At 39.1% G+C, this 23,251-nt stretch overlaps 1 protein-coding gene across 1 annotated transcript in view; it reads left to right on the top strand.

The window, feature by feature from the left end:
* HMGA1 (high mobility group AT-hook 1) overlaps positions 1 to 21,649 on the top strand; it is a 35,001-nt gene extending 13,352 nt beyond the window's left edge. Inside the window, exons 2-5 of the mRNA XM_026680400.2 lie at positions 2,992 to 3,100; positions 8,149 to 8,232; positions 13,753 to 13,806; positions 20,315 to 21,649. Coding sequence (XP_026536185.1) covers positions 2,999 to 3,100; positions 8,149 to 8,232; positions 13,753 to 13,806; positions 20,315 to 20,371 — 297 coding nt within the window. The 5' untranslated portion in view covers positions 2,992 to 2,998 and the 3' untranslated portion in view covers positions 20,372 to 21,649. The remainder of the gene's footprint in view (positions 1 to 2,991; positions 3,101 to 8,148; positions 8,233 to 13,752; positions 13,807 to 20,314) is intronic.
* The last annotated feature ends 1,602 nt before the right edge of the window (positions 21,650 to 23,251 follow it).

The following is a 23,251-nucleotide window of genomic DNA, read 5'->3' as shown; positions in this document are numbered from 1 at the left end:
ATTTTTTCATGGCAGGTAAAATACACATCCACCCCTCTTTATTTTTAAGTATAAATATACAATCTCTATGCCCCCCCCCCCAAAAAAAATGTTATTGTAATTGAAGAGGAAGAGGTTTTTATAGCATCCATATTTTTTTTTGAATTTTTATTTAAAGTTTGTCTAAGCAAACTCTAAAGGCAAGAAGATAGCCGGGCAGATACCAAGGAACATGTCTGCATGGACATGGATGCAAACAAAATTCTAAATAATTGTGAGGAGGAAAGTTTCTGACATCCAAAGGCATTAGCATATTGATTTGGGATTTTTTTATATGTTATATTAGACATTCTAGTGGGGGTAGAGAGAGAGAGATTAATTCATTCTTTGAGACAGTTACATAATACTATCAGTTTGGGGCTGACCTCAACCGCATCTTGAGCCTTGATAAATCTTTAGCTTATCCTATAGTATATAAACAGCCCTGGCTCTTTTTAGTCAAAATCCTTTGCGGGTTTTCTGATAAGATCAGAAAACCCGCAAAGTCAAAAAACCCGTCAGTTCCTGCCAACAACTAGGAGAAAAAAAATCTACAAGCCGGTATTTCAGTGAACCTCTTTGTGTTTAGAATGCACATAAAAATTGAGGACTTCTCTTTTCTATTCAGGGGCCAACAAAGAGAATGTATGGTTAGATGATATGCTGTGGTTGCCCAAAGTCAGCTAATTTTAGGGAAATGGTTTGGTCAAACATGGTCAATGTGAATCTTTTAGAACTGGAGACAAAGGTGCCCTGCATTTCAAGCTGATACATTGGTATTTATTGTGGGGGAGTCACTGCCTAATGACTCCCCCTGGTTATAGAGAACACCATGGAAACAGCTCAGCAGGTAGTCTACCTTTTTATGGCCTTGTTTCTGATAGATTCTGACAGTTGTCAAGTTGCAGATAAACAGATTCAAGAAATAGGATATTGCTGTGTGTGATTGGAAATGTAGCTAAAGGGCAAAACAATACAAAATTACATGAGGTGGCACATTGGCATTGGCATTTTTATCTTAAAGCAGAGATTTTGATTGAAGTGGTACTATATGCATAAGATTTAAAGTCCCTCCCACAAGGCAGTTCAGATATTCCTCTTGTAGGGCAGTGTTACCATCATTCTTGTCCCACTCAGAGAAAGTACCCTGTTTCTCCAACAATAGGGCCTCCCCCAATAGGAAGTCCCAGCATGTTTTATAGGCATGAAATGAAATTAAGCCCCTCCCCCCAAATTAAGGCCTATATTAAAACATGCGAAATGGGGGGGGGGAATGGTGGGGGGGCTTGCCCTTAGGAAGTGCTTTTGTTGCACACCCGGATATGGTGCTGCCTGCGTTGACCCCGATACGAAGTGTCCCACCAACGCCAAGGTCAACATCCAAGCTGTCGCCGCCCGCCCGCCCGAAGATGCAATGGGGGGGGAATTAAGTCACCCCCGAAAAGACGGCCTAGCCATTTTTTCAGGGCTCAAAAAAAAATAAGACCCGGCCTTATTATATGAGAAACACGGTAGTATTGTCATAGCGATACAGCATAATTGATATGAGTTTGGCTTTTAAGAGAAAGTATTTAGGTCCTTTTTTTCTCAACCTGATGGGCCATGCTAGAGGAGGATTTGAGATATAAAGACATTGGATGCCTTTAAATTGGGAATGATTGTCTTAGGTCTAGTTTAAATAGGATATCTTAGTCAGTGTAATGCACTTTTCCTGTTGATTGCCCGTAGTAACTTTTATAGAATTCTATTTAAATTTTGTCTTGCAGAAGACCTTATAGTTTCTAAAATACATTTATTACGTTGGTTTTGGCTTTAAATAACTTTGACCTATGTTTTCTATTTTTTAAAATTCTTTTGTGGAATAGCTATCTTCCTAAATTCCTATTCTTGCACAATTTAGATTTTTGGATTGCACATGTAAGACTCTGCTGGCTGACCCTCTTCTTTATGCTTCCATGCCCAATCTACCACATTTTTTTCTGCATTATGTAGGGGAAACATCTTCCTTATTACTTAGCATCAATATACAGTTGGTTATGAATATGCAAGGAACAAAACGCTAGGATATTAATTTCTCTTCATTGTATTTTTATCACTGGTAGTGCTGTGGTAGTTATAAGGCTTAGACTCAAAATGATCTTCAGAGAATTCACCTTAAAGTACAAGGGCTTAACTAAAAAAAAATGTCTGTCAACGCAGCCCTCTTTTCCATAGCAGAGAATGCTTTTTGCTCTGAGGCTTCATTTAAAACAAACCATATTCTTTTTTCATTCAGAACTTAGGTTATTCTTCTATCGTTCAATGATAAATTAATGAATTCATGGAATAAAGCTAATAACTAATTGCGTATTTAATCGAGTATCAATTGTAAAAGAAATTATTCTAAGAGCTAGATGATAATCTGTTGGTACCACAATAAATGTGAAGTGAGTCTGATTAACTTCTAAGAAGCACTGATATTCTTAGTCCAGTAAAACATTTAGCCTTTAATAAAAATCAGAAAGTGTTCTAGTTTCAACCTTGGCAGGATGACAGAGTAATGCAGCCAACTCTTCTAATAATGGTCATTCATGATGTTCGTGTTAGTCTGTATGTTGTACTGCAGTGAAGCAGACAGACACACACACACACACACACATACAAATTTAGAGCAGGGGGCCCTTTGGATGCCTTTGGAGCGTGCTGATCTGAATAGATCCATTTTTCAAAGCACTCAGCTTTCCCTACTGAGGCAAATAGAGGGCATTTCTTCTTTGCTTGGTTAAGAGCACCTCTTGAAAGTGTAGACTGGGCTTTTCTTTTGCTTTCTGGGCAGGGAGAGGACAGAGCCTTAAATGCACTTTGCATTGTTCATACCCTTTCATAAGGTTTGATATTTTAATAGCCAGAATAAAATCTACTTTTAAATCTACATTCGTTGACATTTGAGAGAAAAGAATTAACAGAATCATTTTATATCTGTCCTTTTAAAAGAGAGAAGATGAGTGAATCCAGTGCAAAATCAAGCCAGCCCCTGTCTGCTAAACAAGACAAGGATGTTTCAGAGAAGAGAGGACGAGGTCGGCCCAGGAAGCAACCCCAGGTTTGTACAGTATTCAGCTTCCCTCATGTTATTAGGGGAAGCTTTTGCAAGATATGCTATGATTTTTGCCTCTGACTGATTATTGCTTAAAGCAACTGAGTCATAGTAAAGGAAAATACAAAGCAGTATTACTATGGTGCAACCAAAGCTATTGATGTTACACAATGAAAGTTAAACATTAGTAGGTCATTTACTTTGCATATTTAATGAAAGCAACTCCTCTGGGAATCAGGGCATCTTGCTTTATGATGCTGCCAGTAATTTTGACAGTCTCTAACTCCTTTGTTTCTGGGACAAACACAGTTCTGTAGAGGAGTACTGAAGCAAATTCTGAATCTTTGCCCATTTTCATAATTCATAAGTATCAAAATATTTTCCTTCCTAAACTAGAAAGTACTTCAGTAGCACCCAAACAAGTTCAATGAATGCAGTAGTCTGGTATACTAGAAGAGCAATATTGCCTTAGAGTAGTTTATTTTAATCCCAGAAAGAATGAAGTTTCCCTGTAGAGATTATTTCATCTGAAAGTGTTGAAAGTTTGGGAACTCTTTAGAATTGTCTACAACTCTACAGCAATATTGTCATCTGTAATATGATCATAGCTTCAACTAAGTCCTATTAATAAGTAGAGGTTCTAAAACAGTTAATACAGTATATTGTGTTATGTCTTCATTGAACACACTGAGTAAACATTGTGTTTCTAAAGAGTTTACATATTTTGTCTCGCTACTATCAATCTTCAAAAGGACTTTGAATCACATTATCCTTTGTAATATGAACCAATAGAAGATTATGATGGGGAATCACTTCACAATTCCGGGAATTTCAATCTCTGTCCTGATCACTTTGCTCTGCGTTTTCAAACTCTTGAGTTTCCCTTTACTGTGAAAACTCATTTCAGTGAACTAATTATAGGCAGGACATACCTGTTTTTGAAGGAAGTACGTTCAGTTGGAAAGTAGGGTATCATGGGCATTTATGTTGTTTGCATGATGTCATTACGCATTACACTTCTGTAATGACATCATTTAAAAAAACATAAATCCATTGTACTGTGGTTTATAGCAATAGCACTTAGACTTAGGCTTACGAAAATGAGGCTTCTCTGCCTTAACAGTAGTTTTATTGTTCATATTTAATGTCTATAAGTAATTAAGAAACAGTATTCCATATAGCCTGTTCTGCAAACGTGTTGGCCATGATCCTTTCTTCTACTTCAAAGTATATTTGTCTTTAGTGATATAGGCTCACTAAATAAGAAAGAAAATGCAGCTGTTCGTTTGCAGTAACATTTTCACTATAGCAGCGGTCGCCAACCAGTGGGCCGTGAGAAAATTTTCGTGGGCTGCAGAGAAATCTCACCCCCAGAGTAACCCCCAAAGCAATTAATCCAGGCTGTGCAGAAACACAAGGCTGCGGCCGCCCACATGGCCCGCGGGAACCCTCCCCACCCACTCACTCCTTACCCTGCGAACTTGCCTGCTAAATTTCTATTTTTCCTTTTTCCGACCATCATCTGTTCTGCTGTGCTGGGAGATTAGCTAGGAAGCAGGAAATGGTTGGATTTCTTGCTTTCTAGCTAGTCTTTAGATCTTCGGCTCTGCTTCCCTTAGGACTGAAGATTTGCTTGCAAGCAAATTCAGTGCAGATTCTCGGCAAGCAAATTTGAGAAACTGAGCTAGCCGATGGCAGATAGATAGATCACTGAATGATTCTGTGAGCAACTCAATCTGCCTGCTTTGCCTGATTTTGGGTAAAAGTTGCTCCTTTTTTATAAAAAATTCAATATTTACATACATGGTGTTTTGTGAGTTAATTTTGTGAGTTTGCTTGCAAGCAAATTTTATGTGACAGACTGAACTAGCCGATGGCAGATAGATAGATTTCTGAATGAATCTGTGATTCTGTGAGCAACTCAATCTGCCTGCCTACTTCGCCTGATTTTGGGTAAAAGTTGCTCTTGTTTTATAAAAAAATCAATATTTATACAAATATTTATGATACTTACATACAAACCATGCCCAGCCAGTCACATGACCACCAAGCCACACCCACAAATTAGGCCATGCCCACAGAACCAGTAAGTGGTCCCTGGGATCTAAAATTATGAGTTTGGTGGTCCAAAAGGTTGGCGACCCCTGGACTAGAATACGTAACTCATTATCTTTCTTCTCCCTCCCTCCCCCTTTATTTCTTTTTCTTTCTGTCCCTTCCTTCCATCCCCCCCTTTCTTTTGTATAAAAAAAAAGCAACTTTTACCCAAAATCAGGCAAAGCAGGCAGGCAGATTGAGTTGCTCACAGAATCACAGATTCATTCAGAAATCTATCTGACATTGGCTAGTTCAGTCTGTCACATAAAATTTGCTTGCAAGCAAACTCACAAAATAACTCACAACACACCATGTATGTAAATATTGAATTTTTTTATTAAAAAAAGCAATTTTTATCCAAAATCAGGCAAAGCAGGCAGATTGAGTTGCTCACAGAATCCATTCAGTGATCTATCTATCTGCCATCGGCTAGCTCATTCTCTCAAATTTGCTTGCCATGAGTCTGCACTGAATTTGCTTGGAAGCAAACCTTCAGTCCTAAAGGTGGTTTGGCAGAGCCAAAGATCTAAACTTTCTAAAGACTAGCTAGAAAGCAAGAAATCCAACCATTTCCTGCTTCCTAGCTAATCTAAATCTGCCGGCACAGCAGAACAGATGATGGTCGGAAAAAGGAAAAATAGCAATTTTAGGAGGCAAGTTCGCGGGGTAAGGAGTGAGTGGGCGGGGAGGGTTCCCGCGGGCCATGTGGGCGGCACAGCCTTGTGTTTCTGTACAGCCTGGATTAATTGCTTTGGGGTGGTGCTCTGGGGGTGAGATTTCTCTGCGGCCCACGAAAATTTTCTGAAGGCCCACCAGTGGGCCACGGCCCACCGGTCAGCAACTGCTGTTCTAGTCCAATCACCTACTCCAGCAGGGTTAGAAGGGAGTGTGTGTGTGTGTGTGTGTGTGTGTCTGTGTGTGTGTGTGTGTTCTTGTAACTTACCAGTACATTTTGGTTTTGCCTTCTTCAAACTTGGCACTGTAATACATTGGGGAAAAGTAGTTTTTAAGGGTGGAGGTCTGGTCCAATGGATCCTGTTTAAAGCCTCAACAAAATGTGAGAGCTTCCTGATAGTCTTGACCATGTTTCGTTCACAAAACCTTTAAAAGAAGCCAAAGATGTTTCAGTGTGCTGGCAAAGATGTTTCAATGTGGAAAAGGGCCTCAGTCTAAACTAGGCCTCATTTCAATCTGATGCATCAGGTCGTCTCTCTCTCTCTCCCTCTCTCTCTCTCTCTCTCTCTCTCCCTCTCCCTCTCCCTCTCCCTCTCCCTCCCTCCCTCCCACCCACCCACCCAGACTGGCTTTGCTCTACTTTCTCGATGTGCCTGCGGGGCCGGTGCCTCAAACATGGAGGGAGGGAGAGGGGGAAAGAGAGGCAGGTAGGTAGGTAGGCAGGCAGGAAGACAGACAGACCTTTTGGATGGATGGATAGATAGATAGGTTAGTTGGTAGGTAGGTAGACAGAAAGACAGGCAGGTAGGCAGGAAGGCAGACAGACAGACCTTTTGGATGTATGTATGAATGGATAGATAGACAGACAGACAGAATGCGATAGCGGCGGCACTTTGAAAAAGTAGAGCAAAGCCAGAGTGGCTTTGCTCTACTTTCCCAACATGCCGCCACCACTGCGTTCGAGGCGCCGGCTCCTCAGGTTCACCCCATTGAGCCCCTTGCACCGCTCCAGTGCAACAGTCAATGGGGTGAGCCTGCGGGGCTGGCGTTTGAACGCGGCAGCAGCGGTACGTTGGGAATGTATCTAGGGTGGGTTTTTTTGGCTGATCAGAAGTATTAATTGCCATCATCTCCTCTTCCATCTGCCTGAAGTAGTATAGTGAGACAAATCTTTTTGGAGAAAGGCTAATGGTATTAAATCATTGGCTTCTACATACTACTAATTTTTTTGTATCTGTAATCTTTAACTGAAACCATGCATTATAGGGCAAAATATCAGTCCTCAAGTTGACTAATCTGCAAAATGCTGAGATCCATTTCTCCTGCGGCAATGAAATTTGGGGAAGTTGTGGCTTCTTCAATACTGCTGATTCAACATTGCCACAATCAGTCATAGTTATGTGATCCTCATTTTCAACAAGTCCATGGGAGTGCACCATCCTCCACCCAGCCTGGTGGGAGGGGAGGGGAAAGGAAAGGAAGAATGGTGGGAGAGAAGGAGGAAAAGGAAGGAAGAGGGAGGGAAGATAAAAGGAATAGGAAGGAAGGCAGAAAAGGAAGAAGAAAGGAGATAGGAATAGAAAGGAAGATAAGATGAGGGAGAGAGGAACAAGAAGGAGGGAGGAAAGGAAAGGAAACAGGAAGGAAGAAAGGGAGGAAGAAAAAGAAAAAAATGAATGAGAGAGGAAAGGATAGAAGGAGGGAGAAAAAGAAGGAAAGGGGGAGGAACAGAAGGAAAGGAATAGGAAATGGGAGGGTGAAAGTAATGAAAGAAAGTAAGGAAGATTGTCATGGTTCATTGCCAGCTTCCCATAAAGAAACTCAGTGGGGAAGCCAGCAGCAAGCCAGAAGTCACTCCTCCTCTCACTAGTAAGGAAATATCTATGAAATGATGATCTAATGGGTCACGGGTTGTCTAGTTTACAGCTGTAAGTAGAATGTTATAGGAAATAAAACACTGGTAGCTACAGTATATAACACTTGAACATTGTCCACTATATGATAAAATTAGTATAAGGAAAATGTGTAGACTGTACTACTAAACATATGTCATGGTGTTACATCTTTAAAACTCGTACTTTAATCACTATAGACTGTATTATGAACCTCTTATCAGAAATTAATGTGTCTGCATATCGAATTTCTAAATTGGCTATATTGATTGGATTCTTTTATTTCTTTCATTGTAGCTTCCAGGTACATAGCAAAATGTCCTGAGAGGATGTGGAAGCATTAACGACATTTATTTCTCTATCACTCATTGTAATACTCTTTCTTTGTAGCAAGAACCCAGTGAGGCACCAATACCCAAGAGACCACGTGGTAGACCAAAGGGGAGCAAAAACAAGGCCACTTCAAAGGGAAGGGTAGGTATTTTGGCTGCTGGATAATGAATTGGAAATCATACTCAATCACATGTACTCTTCCCTGTTGTTTTTATGCACGTGTACCAATTGACAGTGATGGTTAAGACTGATCTGGAGAATTACTTCAACATAAATAGGTATCCATGGAAGAATGAATCAGCCATAGGAAATGTCAGTGGCATTCTCCAAACATTAAATGTATTGGAACAAACGCTTTAATGCCTTTACTAAGACTAACTAGCAATATAGATAGCCTCAACTTACCACCATAATCGAGGCCAAAATTTCTGTTGCTAAGCAAAACAGGTGTTAATTGAGATTTGCCCCATTTTACAACTTTTTTTTTTTACCACAGTTGTTAAGTGAATCATTGCATTTTCAAAAGGCAACTGGATTTTCCTTGAAGACATTGCTGACAATAAGAACTGGAAAAGCTTGGATGAGAAGCAACACGTCTTCAAAGAAAAAACAGTTGCCTTTTGAAAAAGCACCCTTGGGACAACCATGATTTGGATGACTGAGAACCTTAGAGATGAATCGCTGCAGTTCTTAAGTTAATAATGTGATTAAGTGAATAGAATAGAATAGAATAGAATAGAATAGAATAGAATAGAATAGAATAGAATAGAATTCTTTATTGGCCAAGTGTGATTGGACACACAAGGAATTTGTCTTGGTGCAAATGCTCTTGATGTACATAAAAGAATCTGGCTTCCCCGTTGACTTTGCTCATCAGAGGGTTGTAAAAGGTGATCACATGGGCCTGGGACACTGCAACCACCATAAATACATGCTAGTTGCCAAGCATCTTAATTTTGATCACGTAACCAAAGGGATGCTGTTGTAAGTGAGAAAAATAGTCATAAGTCACTTTTTTCAGTGCTATAACTTCAAACAGGTCAAGGAATATCTGCAGTAAAGAACTGTAATAGTATGGGGGCTGCAGTCAGGTCAACAGTTGGTTAAGAGACAGTTTAATCTCACAATAAAAATGTGGGTGTAGCAAACTTCTCAAAAGTGATAACTTCTTAGTTTTTTGGACTGCGAAGGCAATTGGGGGGTGGGGGGGGGAATGTACTTTCCGACTAGCAAGATTGAAGTCAGCCTTGCAAAGTAATCCAGACAGGAATAAAAGAATTGGAAGAGACCTTGGAAGTTCAAGCTGGAAACCCTACAACATTTCAGACAAATGATTGTCCAATTTCTTCTTTAAATCCTCCAGTGTTGAAGTACATCCAAAAATATTTGCTCTGCCATTTTTAAGTTACATCAATAGAATCTTGCCAGTATGAAAGTACATTCTCCCCTGTCACCTTTACAAACCAAAAACTTAGGGAGAATGGATTCTGAGAATATAACATTTTCCAATTCTTTTATCTGTTTGTGCATATCAGTTTGATATTTTTGAAGGTTCTAGAATAAAAGTGGATAGCACAAGAAGGCTATAAGGATTCTAAGTCTGGTTTTTCATCTAATAATAAAATAGGACCTAAAGTGCCATGGGATCTTGTCCCCTAATATTTGGAAATTTTTTGAAAGGTAGAATTTGTAAATATGGGTGGGAAGGAGCACACTTCTATTGATACTGAATTGTGCCTTGTATATGTTTACCTCTTATCAATTTTGTGTAGTATCTTGTGAAATACTCAGATGACAGAGAGACACCATTTTCTGAAATAGCATCTGCTTTATAACTATATGAATACATATGTTAGGAAACAACAGTATTGAGAATCTCCAAATTTCCTCACCATTCTTGTTAACAGAATGAGACAACAGCATGAGAAATCGGGGGAAGCAGTTGTCTCAATTGCTACATCAATACTGGTAATACTTGCTTAACAATAGTTGAGTCCAGAATTTGGTTGTTGAGCAAAGCGATTATTAAGCAAGATGACCACATGACTCTTTTGAACAACATTTGCACTCCTGGTTGTGGCCATCAAGCAATCTCCTGAGTCATTGAGCAGACAGGGAAAAAGAGTTGCCTGCTGAAGTTTGAACCATTACAGAACAAGTGATTATTAAATGAGGACTGCTTGAATAACTATCAAAGATGCAGTGCTAGACCCAGAGAGAGACTAGTCCACCCTCGTCCATGGAAGTTTACTGAATGACTTGTCATGCATTCTCAGTCCATCATATCTCACAGGATTGTTATTGTGGAGAAAAATAATAAGTATGTGTGTTCCTTTGAACTCCTGGAGGAAAAGCAAAATATAAATCTAAAAAATAACTGAATGGCTGTCACTGTAAAAAAAAAGATAATAGAAAAAGTGATTTTTAGATTGCAGGGAAGCAGATTTAATGCTGATATCACGGAAAAATTTCTTAATGGTAAGAATTTAAGCAGAGCATGCCATAGTAGTGGATTCCTGTATTGAGCAAGAGCTGCACTAAATGACACATTTTATGATTGTATGAATATTGAAATATTTAAAAAAAAGGCTGCTTGTAAATTTGCATGTTTATTTATTTTGGAGCTTATGGGGAAAGAACAAATAATGGCGTTCTATTGACATCCAAATCTAGAATTTTGAGTGAAAGATACTTGAATTAGCTGGACAGCTGGTGAAATTTGCTTGTGTGTGTGTGCGTGCACGTCTGTTTCCAAGCAGCTGGAGTTTATAAATCTGTAAAGAATAGAAAGGGATATGTCCCACTCACTCACACAGAAGGAAGATTATAGTTTCCTGAATTGGGTAGCTTCTCTCCCATCCCTCTGAATATGGAGGCCTTGACCTCCTAGCTTCCTCTGTTACCTAGCTGCCAATCCTTAATGGCACATTTACTGTGCCATTCACATGGTGGTTAGGAATGAAGGCTTGATGTATCTATCAGGTGCTACATGGCGGAAACTGAGTAAAGGTTGGGAATAAAGGAAGGAAATCAGAGGTGGTATTCAGCAGGTTCTGACCAGTTCTGGAGAACTGGTAACAGAAATTTTGAGTAGTTTGGAGAACCACCTCTGACTGGATATTTTACAGTATCTTTCCCCTTCCATGTCCACCAAGCTACGCCCACAGAACCAGTAGTAAAAAAAATTTGAATCCCACCACTGAAGGAAATGAATAAATGATCCCAGAGCTGATGACTTGGCAGCTGTTTACATATGCAGTATGTAATCAGAAATATTAGGCCCGAGCCATAAAGGCCATGGTCTTTCTTCGTCTGCTCTCTCTCCAAATCTTTCAACTAGATACCAAAAAGAATCTTCGTTGTTCCAGATGCTTTGATTCTGATTTGGCAGCCAAGCTGCCAGGGTTATTTCAGTGGACATCTCAGCTTAGCCCAAGCCTCTTGCCATCTGTTCAAATTATAAAATGTAGCAAGAAGAGAACATGAACCAAGTTCTGGAGACATTTGCTTCTGTTTGTTATGCATCTGCCTCCCTGCAGGTATTGTGTTTTATTTTTCAAGAGTAAGAGCAAGACCTCATTAAAAAGGTGCTTCCAGTTTCTACCAATGTACAAATTACAAATGTTCTGTTCCTGGTTCTGAAGTGGCCTATTCTGTGATTTGGAGAAAACATTAGATATACCCACGTACAACAACAGTACTCGGCATCATTTGGGAATATTTTTTAGCCTTCGTTAATGGGCAACTACCTCCTAGCAGTCAGCTCTTAACACTGTTGCTGTTACTATACAGAGCAAGTATGTTCCTGGGGCCTTTTGAATCCAAAATAGCCATTACAGATGTTAAGGCAGATTTACATTAAGCATGCTCTGCAGTAAGTACAGGTTATTATGATGATCAAGCTTTTGCTCTTGGCCTGGCAGTTTCTCCTACAGCTGCCTCTGTAGGGTTAGATGGGATTGCAACGAGGTGCCATGGAAATAATGGATCTACTTCCCAAAGCGCTTTTCTACTCCAATGTCCAAGTGACCCTGCTAGTTCCTCATCTGATGTTTAGAACTATTTCAGACAAGACGTTTGGCATATGGAATAGTCTGACACTTGAATAATCTTCTTCCCTGAACTATACAACCAGAGTTTGCCTTACTGCAATTAAAGCAGAAAAATGGGACTGGGCTGTATACAGAGTAAGAATGTTTTGGGATGCTGTAGCCAAAAGCAAAGACCTGGCAAAGTATTATCTATCTAAAAGGCCAGTCAGATGATGGTAAGAGGGCACATATTGGTCCTCTTCCTGACTCCTGCATAGCATATAAAATGCTAGGGAAGAATTTTAGTAGGAAAGAGATTTGTAGAATGTTTCATGAACACAGTGTGTATTTGTATTTGATTTCCAACCTCTCTTGAAAATATACGACTCATATCCTGCATACTCTGAGTCATGGTACTAGAACCCAGATGGCTCCTGTCGAAAGGGGCAATGATGGTGAAGAATAACAAGGGAGGGACTAGTGGCTTCGATGCCAAAAGACAAGACCAAGGCCAACTGAAAAAGATTTTTGCCAAGCCAAGTATCCAAGTGTTATGAATCACATCCTCAGATTATATGGTTAATTTAGAATTTTTGAAATCATCTTGGGTATTTGTGGCATCTCCCACATTTCAGGTTTTGTTTATTTAGCTTAGCAGCTGTTAAAATTAAATTATGTGTGTTCAGATGAAGAAAAAACATTTCACATCATAGATATCTTGAGCAACACTGTTCTGTTTCACTTTCATTATTTGTTTAATGGCTAGTTGCCATTCTTTGTGTTAATGGCTAGTTGTTTCTAATATAATTAAGAGCAGGAAATTTTTAAGTATTGTTTTCCAGTTTATTAGTAGCATTAGAGTGCCTTTTCACAAGTAACTTTGATTTCATACATTGAATATATTTCTTGTAATGTCCATCCAGATAATCAAGGATAACATACAGGAATGCTAATATTTTCCTAATATCTATTAAATCATTCTTTGGTCACAATAAATTATAGTTTAGTATCTGATACTATAAAACATGTTTGATGTTGAATTAGATAGCAGTTCCTGAGGTTTGCTAGTGTAATTTCCAGAACATCTTACTTTTTTGTAAGGGGAAAAAACCCAAAATTGAGTGCCTGAACCTCAAGCAGAAATACAGATTACACCTTACTTTGGTCTATTATAGCCTTCCCCAACTAGGTATCTTCCAGATACGTATTATTTTATTTATTTAAAATCTTATATTGCTTAATAGCCAAAGCTCTAGTATTTATATAGTATAGTACCATATATAAGATAGCACCAAATGGTCACCCAGTTTCATAACTTTGTCCTGCTACTCTCACACCCAGATTGTGATAATGGGGTTCATCCTACACATCTGGAAGATGCTAAGTTAAGACAGTCTATTTTAAAATAAATGGTTTCCTTTAAAATGTATTATTTTAAAAGAAACATTGCCTGCTACTGCATTGATTTTCAGGGACCCCTTCTGAACAAAAGTGCTCCAATATCACAACAACCTTTTCATTAATGAAGGAATACAAACCAATCTTAAAAGAAATCTGGGTTTCTTGTAGATGGCAATAACTTGTAATTTTGGTCTTCATTTAAAGATATCTTTATGCCTTCCTTCTCCAGAAAGCTGCTGTAACAACACCTGGAAGGAAGCCTCGAGGTCGACCGAAAAAAACAGTAAGTTGATTTTGAAAAGAGGTATCTATATAAAGAAGAAGAAGAAGAAAAAAGGGGGGGGGAATGTTATTTTATTTAGCCTCTTATCCTCGTGAATCTCAATCTCTTTGCAACCAGTGGGCTACACTGGATGGGGGAAATTATTGGAGAGATGAATATGGTGAATGTAATTAAGTTTGTCATATTCAGGTTTGTGTGTTGTTTTATAGCTGTTGCTCACAAACCTGGAATTTTGCAAAAAGAATTTCCTGACCCACTCTTTTTATAAACTACGCCTTAGCTCTTCCACTAGTAAAATGTAATATAACGATAGACTTTTTTTTCACCATTACTAGGCAGAAAAGCTTTTTGGCCTACTCTGTAGGGCTTGACATGGTGATAGAAATGGTGCATGTAGGAATAGGGACCAGGGCTGAAGAACAAATCGGTGGTATCATTCCCTAACACCAGATTTTAGTGCACACCAGATTTTATCTCAGAATGTGAGTTGACTGCTTTTGATTCTTCTCTAATAGCCACTTTAGAAAAACGTTCAACAGGAGACAGGTTTACCATGTCAGGTGAAAAATGCTATGATAGATAGGACTAAGACATTTTGTTGGGTTTATTCTAATTTTTGAATCTTTCTGTAACTATCCATTGAGATGCAATTCTCTTATGGATCTGATGAGTTTTTGATACTGACTTCCAGAAATGATTGATGCAGCATAAGGGAACTTAATGCTTCTTTCGCTCAATTTCAAGCATATGTTGCCTATCAAAGCTAAATGTGATTGCTTAGGTTTTCTAAGGCTTATTTTGTTTTTAATCCTATCTTTTCAACGTTTTATACATGTTATGTTTCAGTTTATAATTATTCCTTCTTGCCCTGAAGTGAGTAATAGGAAGTGGCTTGTTTTGTTAATTAGCACAGATTTGGTGTTGCCACTATGGCATTCTTGCAGAGTGAGTTTCAGTCAGTTTCATCTGGCCTTGATTACTTAAAGCAATTGTTCTTTTTAATAATCCCTGAAGAGATTTTGGTCTACATTCAAGAATTTACAAAAAAAAAAAGGTTTTCCAATTGATCCTAATAAAATTATGTGCCCTTTCTTTAGTGTTACTTTTATACACCACAAGGCAAGATAGTCTGATTTTGCTATAATTGCTGACTATTTCTTTTTTCTGATAATGTTTATGTTTCTTTATACCCTCTTCATCAAATAGAATCATATATTCCCTCTTTAACATTTATCTCTATACATCTTATAATAAAAGTTACAACAGCACAAAAGGCTAGATATTCTTTGAAGAAATATTTGGCAAATCCCTTTAAATCAATGACTCACCTAGCTTGGTGGCTAAGGTGGCAATGACTCACCTTACAGGTGGCTATTTTAAATTTCCTATAGGGGCCCAGATAAAATTTTACATTGAAATTCAGACTTTGTGTTAAATTAAAGTCTGGAACCCATATATACTTTGTACCAGATTAATTACCAAATTAGTTCGTCAAATACCACACATTCGTGCTCAGAAATAATCGTAAATCAACCATTTCTGGAAGAATGGACATTTTTGATATTCTGATAGTATATTGAGGGGGGGTTCACAAAATGGCTGTCAAGGGAGAGGTTTCCCAATCACAAAAGAGCACTTCATTGCATATGGCCTGTCACAAAACAGTCATTTATCACAAGATAAACTGAGACAAAAAAAATTATCACATTTTTAAGCCCATAGGATGTGGTCTGTCAATTTGTTATGTTATTTCTAGGCAGGGTTTGTGTTTCCAGGAACAGTAGATTCCCACTACTCTGGTTTCTCTTCAGTTCAGATACAATATTCATATTTTTCTATTTTATTTTTGGGAATGTCTGGATAAGATATTCATAGAAATAAACATAATACTGGAAAGCTGATAAATCTGCTTTAGAGGATGCTTGCCATATATTTTGATGGGGATTTCCCTCCTCAATTTTAACGACCTGAAGGATAGAGAAATCCACAGGCACATTCAAAATAACATTGCCAATACTAGCCTTCCATTCCTGAGATCTCTGTAGTAAATTTATCTGGGACCTCATGGATGAGGTGAGTTGTAGAGAAAAGATAGGCAGATATCAGTATTACTGGATCATGCCCAGAAATGCTGGATGTTGGCATTACATTTGTAGCACAGCTATGAAGACAATAGATTCCCTTTAAAATAAGCTAAACTAGATCTGCAGAAGATTCCAGGCTAGGTAGAGCCCTTGAAAGGAACATTTATTGAAGGAGCTGGGAACATAACAAACATTTTTGTTACTATCCCGTTTATTCTTACAAACAAATTGAAAATATTCAAAACAGGTTGTGCCATTAATTAAGAATGTGGAGCGTGCTGCTGACTCCATATTGGTCTGAATATCAGACGTGGCTGATAGCTTTGCAATTCACATCTGTCGCCAGCTGTCAAAGTATATAAGGAGCAGTCCTTGCCAGAAACAGCCAATTGCAAGCTTTCTTAATAAGCAGACAGGCAGCTTCCAAAATGGGGAATCAGATTTGCAATGATCACTTAAAAACATTTCTTTTAAATCATGACATAGACACTTACAACAAAGATTGTAATAAATTGCATATTTGGTCCTTAATTTCTTAAAACTTGGATGTTTGGCACTAAGAAACCTTCTGTTATCTGCAGCAATTACTATTGCTAAAATGTCACACTTGCTACATTATGCTTGCCTTTCTGCTAACATTGATACTGAACCAGAATATACAAGTTCAAATATACAAATTATGCTACTATTTTTGAAGCCCCTTCCTGAGAAGTAGGGTATGTGGGAAAGGACAATAATAAAGTATTCTTTGAAGATCACTCCAGCAGGACAATTCATGAAAATTAAAATAGTAAACCAAAAAATATGGTCATTTCCTCTAACACTGACATTGGGTTACTTCCAAGAACTGTTAACTAATTTAAGATTTAATCTGCTCTGCCTCTATTAGTAATATCACCTGGATGTATTAAATTCCTCTGAAATAATATATCCATTTAAATTGCAAACTTTCAAATGTTTCATGATCCATTCCACTCATCATCTTTTGAGCTTGTTAAATCTTTTTCCGACTTGAGTGGAACTGAAGCCTTCACTGTGTGTCTTCTTTTAGCAAAGGGAAAGGTTAAGTAGAGTTGATTATTTCCTTCCTTTGCTAAATGATCTCTCCTGCCTTACAACTTGCTGAACAGACTTGGCAGGCACATTCCACAGTGGTTTAAATGTGTGTTTTTATGAATGAAGCACAAGGAAGTCAAGGTTGCTGACTCACACATGCACTCAAGCATGACTCATCTCATTCCAATAGCATTTGTTTTAGTTTTAAAAGAACAGGCCGGAGAGACCTCCAGGAAGAAACGTTTCCCCTCATATACAAACAGTTGTTTATTTAGGCCTAGACGAATGTGGATGTTAGGAATTTACTTGCTGGATAGGATAAACTTTTAAGGAGACCGCAGAGGGAGTTTAAACATTGGACCTATTTTTGGTTTTGGTTTTAATGCTCTGTCCCTCTTGTGGCAACTTGAATATATGACAACTCAAAAGTCCAAGATGAATTCTGTGTTTGAACCAGTTCACTTTGGAAGTATTTGAGGGAAACATTATTTTATGCCAACCTCCTGTTAGGTTTGCTTCATTAGTTCAATTGTGCGTTACGCTGGTTGGGTCTTTCTTGAATAACTTTTGCCCAGTTCTAGGCCCTGCACTTAGGCAGAGACGCAAAAAAGCTGGAGTAGCTTCAGAAAAGAGCGATCAGAATAAAAGGGTTTGAAAACAAGTTCTGTGAGGAAAGGCATACAGGTAATCCTCAACTTATCACCACAATTGAGCACAAAATTTACATTGTCAAGCAAGACAATTGTTAAGTAAGTTTTGCCCCATTTTACCACCTTTCTTGCTACAGTTGTTAAAAGAATCTGCAGTTGTTAAGTTAGTAACACAATTATTACATGAATCTGGTTTCTCCGTTGTTTTTGTTTGTCAAAAGGTTGCAAAAAGTGATTACGTGACCCTGGGACACTGTAACTGTCATAAATCTATGCCAGTTGTCAAGCGTATGAATTTTGACCACATGATCACAGGGCTGCTGCAACAAGTAGTGTGAAAAACAGTCATAAGCATTGTTTCAGTGTTGTCGTAACTTTGAACAGTCACTAAATGAATGGTTGTAAGCTGAGGACTACCATACTTCAGATATATCAAACACCTACTTCAGATATCATAGTAAGATCCGACAGCCACAGCAGAGGGCCTAAAGAGCTGCACGTGGCTCTGGAGCCAGTGGGTTGAAATTAAATGAAAGGATATTCACTCTGAACATTAGGAGGAATTTCCAAAGGGAACAAATTCTATGCAGTTGAACTGTTTGTCTAAAACAGGTGTTGGCAACTTGTGGCTCCAGAGCCACATGCAGCTCTTTGGGCCCTCTGCTGCAGCTGTCGGATGATTCCCATCACTGGCTGGCCTCGTCCTGCCCTCCCAGTCACTCCTCGCCTAAGAAGGCAAGGGCGACGGCGGCAGATGGAGACTTGCTCCATATTCCAGAGTGGGAGCAAAGCGCTCCTGTACTTGCCTCTTCTTCCAGCCCTTGTAGGTGCTGTGCACAGCCCCGAGAGACGCATGACTTGCTTTCAGCTCGGCCTGGCTGTGGCTGACGCCACTGCTCTCGCTGCCTCCATAGCCTTCTTGCTGCTCTTGCAGTGTCTTGCTCAGCACACTTCAATTTAGTGTGCTTCACAATGGGGGAGACGGCGTCCCCTCCTCTTCCTGGAGCCCATTACGATGCAGAGCAGCAGCTGCAGCCTGGCCGGGCCAGTGTTTCCCCAAACGTCTGAGATGCACGCAGCACCAGCAAGGGCTGGAAGAAGAGGCAAGTACAGAGACGCTTCGCTCCTGCTCTGAAATATAGAGCGGTTCTCCATATGCCGCCGCCGTTGCCCTTACCTTCTCAGACAAGGAGTGACTGGGAGGGGAGGGTGAGGGGCAGGGCCAGCTAGTGGTGGGTTCAGTCGACAAGCCATAGCAGGTGGACGAAAAAGCTTCATTTATCTGGAAACCTGAAATGACTCTTGATTTAAATCATATGGTAAAAAGCACCCAAAGAAGAAGAAAGGACAATATCAGGGGGGAAAAAAACAATCCTTGCCTGTTTTTGGAAAGAGAGAGAGAGAGAGAGAGGTGGAGAAAGAAAAGGAGAGGTGAGGGAGGGAGGGAGGGAGAGAGAGAGAGAAGAAAAGAAAGAGAAAAGAAAAGGAGAGGTGAGGGAGGGAGGGAGGGAGGGGGAGGGAGGGAAGGAGAGAGAGAGAGAGAACAAGATACCTGTTTCCCAGAGAAAACACTCAAAGAACCATTTGGACCCATTTCCTCCTGGGTGGGCATGACCAACTCGACATCACTCACTCCCACCCAGTCACATGACACCCCCCCCCCCAGCCACACCTTTTTGTTGTTGTTGCTCCCGGTATTTTCAAGGTTGCAGATCCCTAGTCTAGAACAGTGATGGACTCCCCCTTGCTGGCGGTTTTCAAATGCAGACTGGATGGTCATTTACTGAGGATAGTTTAGGGAAATCTGGCATTGAAGAAAAGATTGAACTTAAATGATCTTTAACATGACTTCAGATGCCTACATTCTATGAAATTGATGGTTCCGGTGTATGATCCCAATCAGCTAAAAAATAAATTGTCTGTGTTTTGGAGTACAGTTAGACGTTGACTTAACAGCTGGTCATTTAATGATGGTTCAAAGTTACAACAAACTCTTAAAAAGCTCTTTATGACTCATCCTCAAAATTACAACTGTCATTACATGCATGTCCCCCCGCCCCCAAGAAGCATTTTGGATACATAGCAATTTGCTCACATTTCCAATCAGTTGCAATGTCCCATGGTCAGGTAACCACATATGCAATATGTTTTGCCAGTTTTGGGCAAAAAACACCCATTTGGAAGAATGGATTTGTTTAATGACCACATGATTCATTTAACAATGTGGTTCACTAAATCATTTTATGGCCACAGTGGCATGCTTTAAGACTGAAGTTGAAAATTGGTCATAAAATTGCTTCCAGTCATGTGATGCCTTGACTTACAACTACAATGACTTACAACTGAAATTCCAGGTTCCATTGTGATCATAAGTCAAGGATTATCTATAATAGGAATAGACTTCAAAAGCAAACACTGTAGAACTTGGATGTTTCTCATTTTGTAAGTGCTTTGGTGATGACATAATACAACAAATGCTAACAAAGGAACATGATTTTGCTTGGACATACTGGTCTGCATTACAACCGGAAGAGTAAGCCATTCCTTGAAGTTTTTCTTTTGATTGCCACCTTCTTCCCTCTATAAGGAAGGAGGATCAGTAGCCCCTCTGCAGCAATGAGGAATGGCGTTCTCACTCCTACTGCAATATGAGGATTAGTCTTAAAACAAGAACAATATCGCAGCAGATCTTCCCAATGCTATTTTTTTCCTGTGTAGGAGAAAGATGAAGAAGAGGTCAACATCTCCCAAGAGTCTTCAGAAGAGGAACAATGAGAATAAGCCAACTGATTCTACCTCACAGCTCAGTTTTCCTGTTTCTTGTCAAGTTCTGGGACTGAGGAAAGAGCGAAGAATCCTCACCCTTTTCCTGACCTGATCTCTCCAACGTTCTCACAGTTAAAACAGCAACACTAGGGCACAGTGTAAACAGATCAACCATCATATTTGATGTGTAATGTTTAATGGGAGAACTTTATATTTTGTTTTCCCCTCTCAATTGGTAGTTTAGCCTACCAATTCATGTAGTTCTGTATTATATCTGTTTTTTGATCTATTTCTCCAGAACACTCCTTATCGAGAAAGGGGTTTATAAATCTTTATAGTGACCACTTATTCATGTTGAAAAGAGTGGACAGCTTAGTCCTTCCTTATCAATCCTAATTTCCACTTCAGAGAGACCATAATACTCTCCAAAAGGATAACTTGGCACTGGCAGAAAGTTTGCCGAGGAGGAAGATTTGAGAGCATTGGGATGATTTTATTTTTTGGGGGGGAAATGAGTATAATGGGATAAAGGCCACAGCATTAAAAGGATGGATACATTATTTTTTCCTACTGTAAGGTATTTGCAAGAATAATTGAGAGGAAGTTGTCCTTTTCATCCAATTTCCAGTAGTTCAAGAATAATTTAGTGCTTTGCAATGTGTCTGTGTATTCTTTTGACAACATACTGCCCTGCCCCAATCAGCTGCCTTAAGTCCAGAGCAGTTACAATTACATAGGCTGAGGTGTTTGGGGTGAATCTGACCTAAATTCTCATCTTTTCCCCAGTAACCAGAGATCCTTTCTTTCCCCATCCCCCCCTATTTTTCCATCTCCATCTGCCCCAGCTGCCAGTACACAAATGGAGCGTACAACTGAATTTTTTTTCACTTGGTGCTCAGTCATTCTGCACAGAAATATATTGAACAAGTCTTTGCCATGACCAAGGGAAGCAGTATGGCAAAATTCTCTCCCTTCGTGGTCTCTGTCGGTTTTTGTGATTTTTCGCCTTTGGAAATAGCAGTTAGCAGTTGACAGTTGTCTTTCCAATATATATATTGTCTGTCAAGGTTTTCTTTCTTCATTCACAACTACCTCTGGATACGTTTTGAGTTTCATCCTCTTAAAACATTGCTGCTGTTTGTTGCTGCTGTACTGATTACAAAGTTTATTTCAACAGGTTCTGTCTGGTTTTTCTCTGGAACTGACATTTTACACTATAGAGAATTTCATTTCATTTCAGTTGACTTTTAAAACTGTTGTGCTATTAAAAAAAAGGGATAAAAGCTCTTATTTGTCAGACTGATGAATGATTGGGGAGAGGGAGTTTCTGTGAAAGTGGGCACTATTTTAAGAGTCAGCTATAATTACTAGGCTCTTACTGTGGAAATCCCAAATCACGAATAACTTCTGAAAGTATAAATATTTCTTTATACTGCTTTTTTCAAAACATCTATTGGGCATTTTTCTATCGGGCATTTTTTTTTCTTTTTAAAGTTGTATATTAGCTATACTAAGAATTTCGAGACCTCATGCTAAGTACTCCCTAGTTCCAATTTAGCAGAAAGCAAACTGGTCAGAGTACTTCTCACCAACTCCTTTTATACCACTCTAGCTTAGCTGTTGTCTTTTCTCTGAAAAGTGAAATCTTCCAAATCAAGCTTGGACCAGTTACCCTTTGTTACTTTACCTTAAAATGCTGATACGGGATCCACAAACATTCCTATAAATATTTTTGAATTTTTAAAAATGTGAGGTGCCTGGGTAAGGCATTGAAGGAGATATTTACACACACACACTGTGCTCTTGGAAACTATATAGCCTGCCCTTCTGCCCACTCACGTTCTTCTGCATAATTTCATAAAACTCAAAAGCAAACAAAACCGAGCTGGTTAATTGAATATCCAGTATATTCTGTAGAAGGTAACTGTTCTTCATTCAGTAAAAGCCACGAACATTTTAAGTAAGGGTTGCAATAATTCCTGAACTGGTCACTAAATTAAAATTATCAGTCTTCAGCATCTGCCCAAAGGATTGACATCTGTTCATCTTCCAAGACCATAACTCTGCCTTTTTATACATATACAATAGTGATCCCTCGTTTTGAAACTCACCTTTCTAGCCTGGATAGCATAATTTGCACAATGCCTGAACAAATTAATTTCCAGTTAAAGGTTTTTGGCAGTGATTAATAAGATCATAGGAATCTATTAATATTGATCCATCCAGCCCAATACTGCCAAAAGCTGACTGAGATTTCAGCCCAATTTTCCTGCCTCATTTGGATATGCCAAACACCGAAACCGGGATTTTTGTGTGTGCATTGTGTGTCATGTGTTCAGAGAGAATTTGTTTGCCTGCAAATTTAATAAACTTTATTAAATAGGCACATTTTTAGTCTTTATCAGGGCAATAGCAGAGTATGAACTTTTCCTTCTCAAAGGGTAAGGTGAAATGTCCTTTCCATTACTATGCTTGATAATTTTAATTAACAGTGTAGCTCTTTAAAGTGATCTATGGTTTTGTTAAGTCGCAATGCAAAAGGATAGTAAGATCATTAGCTTATAGTGTATAAATTTATTACTAAGGATGATGGTTTACTTGAATGTTTTAAACTTCCTTCCAGAGCAGACCAAAAAAATTAAAACATGAACTCATAGGGACCTCATAAGGCACAAAGAGGATTCTTGTCATCAAGCTTGCCACATCTGCCCTTGCTCCGTTCTTAATACAGCAGGCAATATTTTTCCTTAGAATATACTGTCTGCTTAAACCTAAATGTTACACTTCAATGGCATCTTTTTACTCTTCACTTTGGGTGTCGGGGGAAGATACTTCCGGCGCCCTCAACCATCATTATTTGATGATATTGTAGTGTGCATTTGATGTGTC

Source organism: Notechis scutatus, chromosome 3 (genome assembly GCF_049901735.1).
Source record: "Notechis scutatus isolate UNSWTSFEM ecotype Mainland chromosome 3, rNotScu1.2, whole genome shotgun sequence".
Lineage (NCBI taxonomy): Eukaryota > Metazoa > Chordata > Lepidosauria > Squamata > Elapidae > Notechis > Notechis scutatus.
The sequence above is the reverse complement of the archived record's forward strand: the minus strand, read 5'-3'. Positions and strand labels throughout refer to the sequence as shown.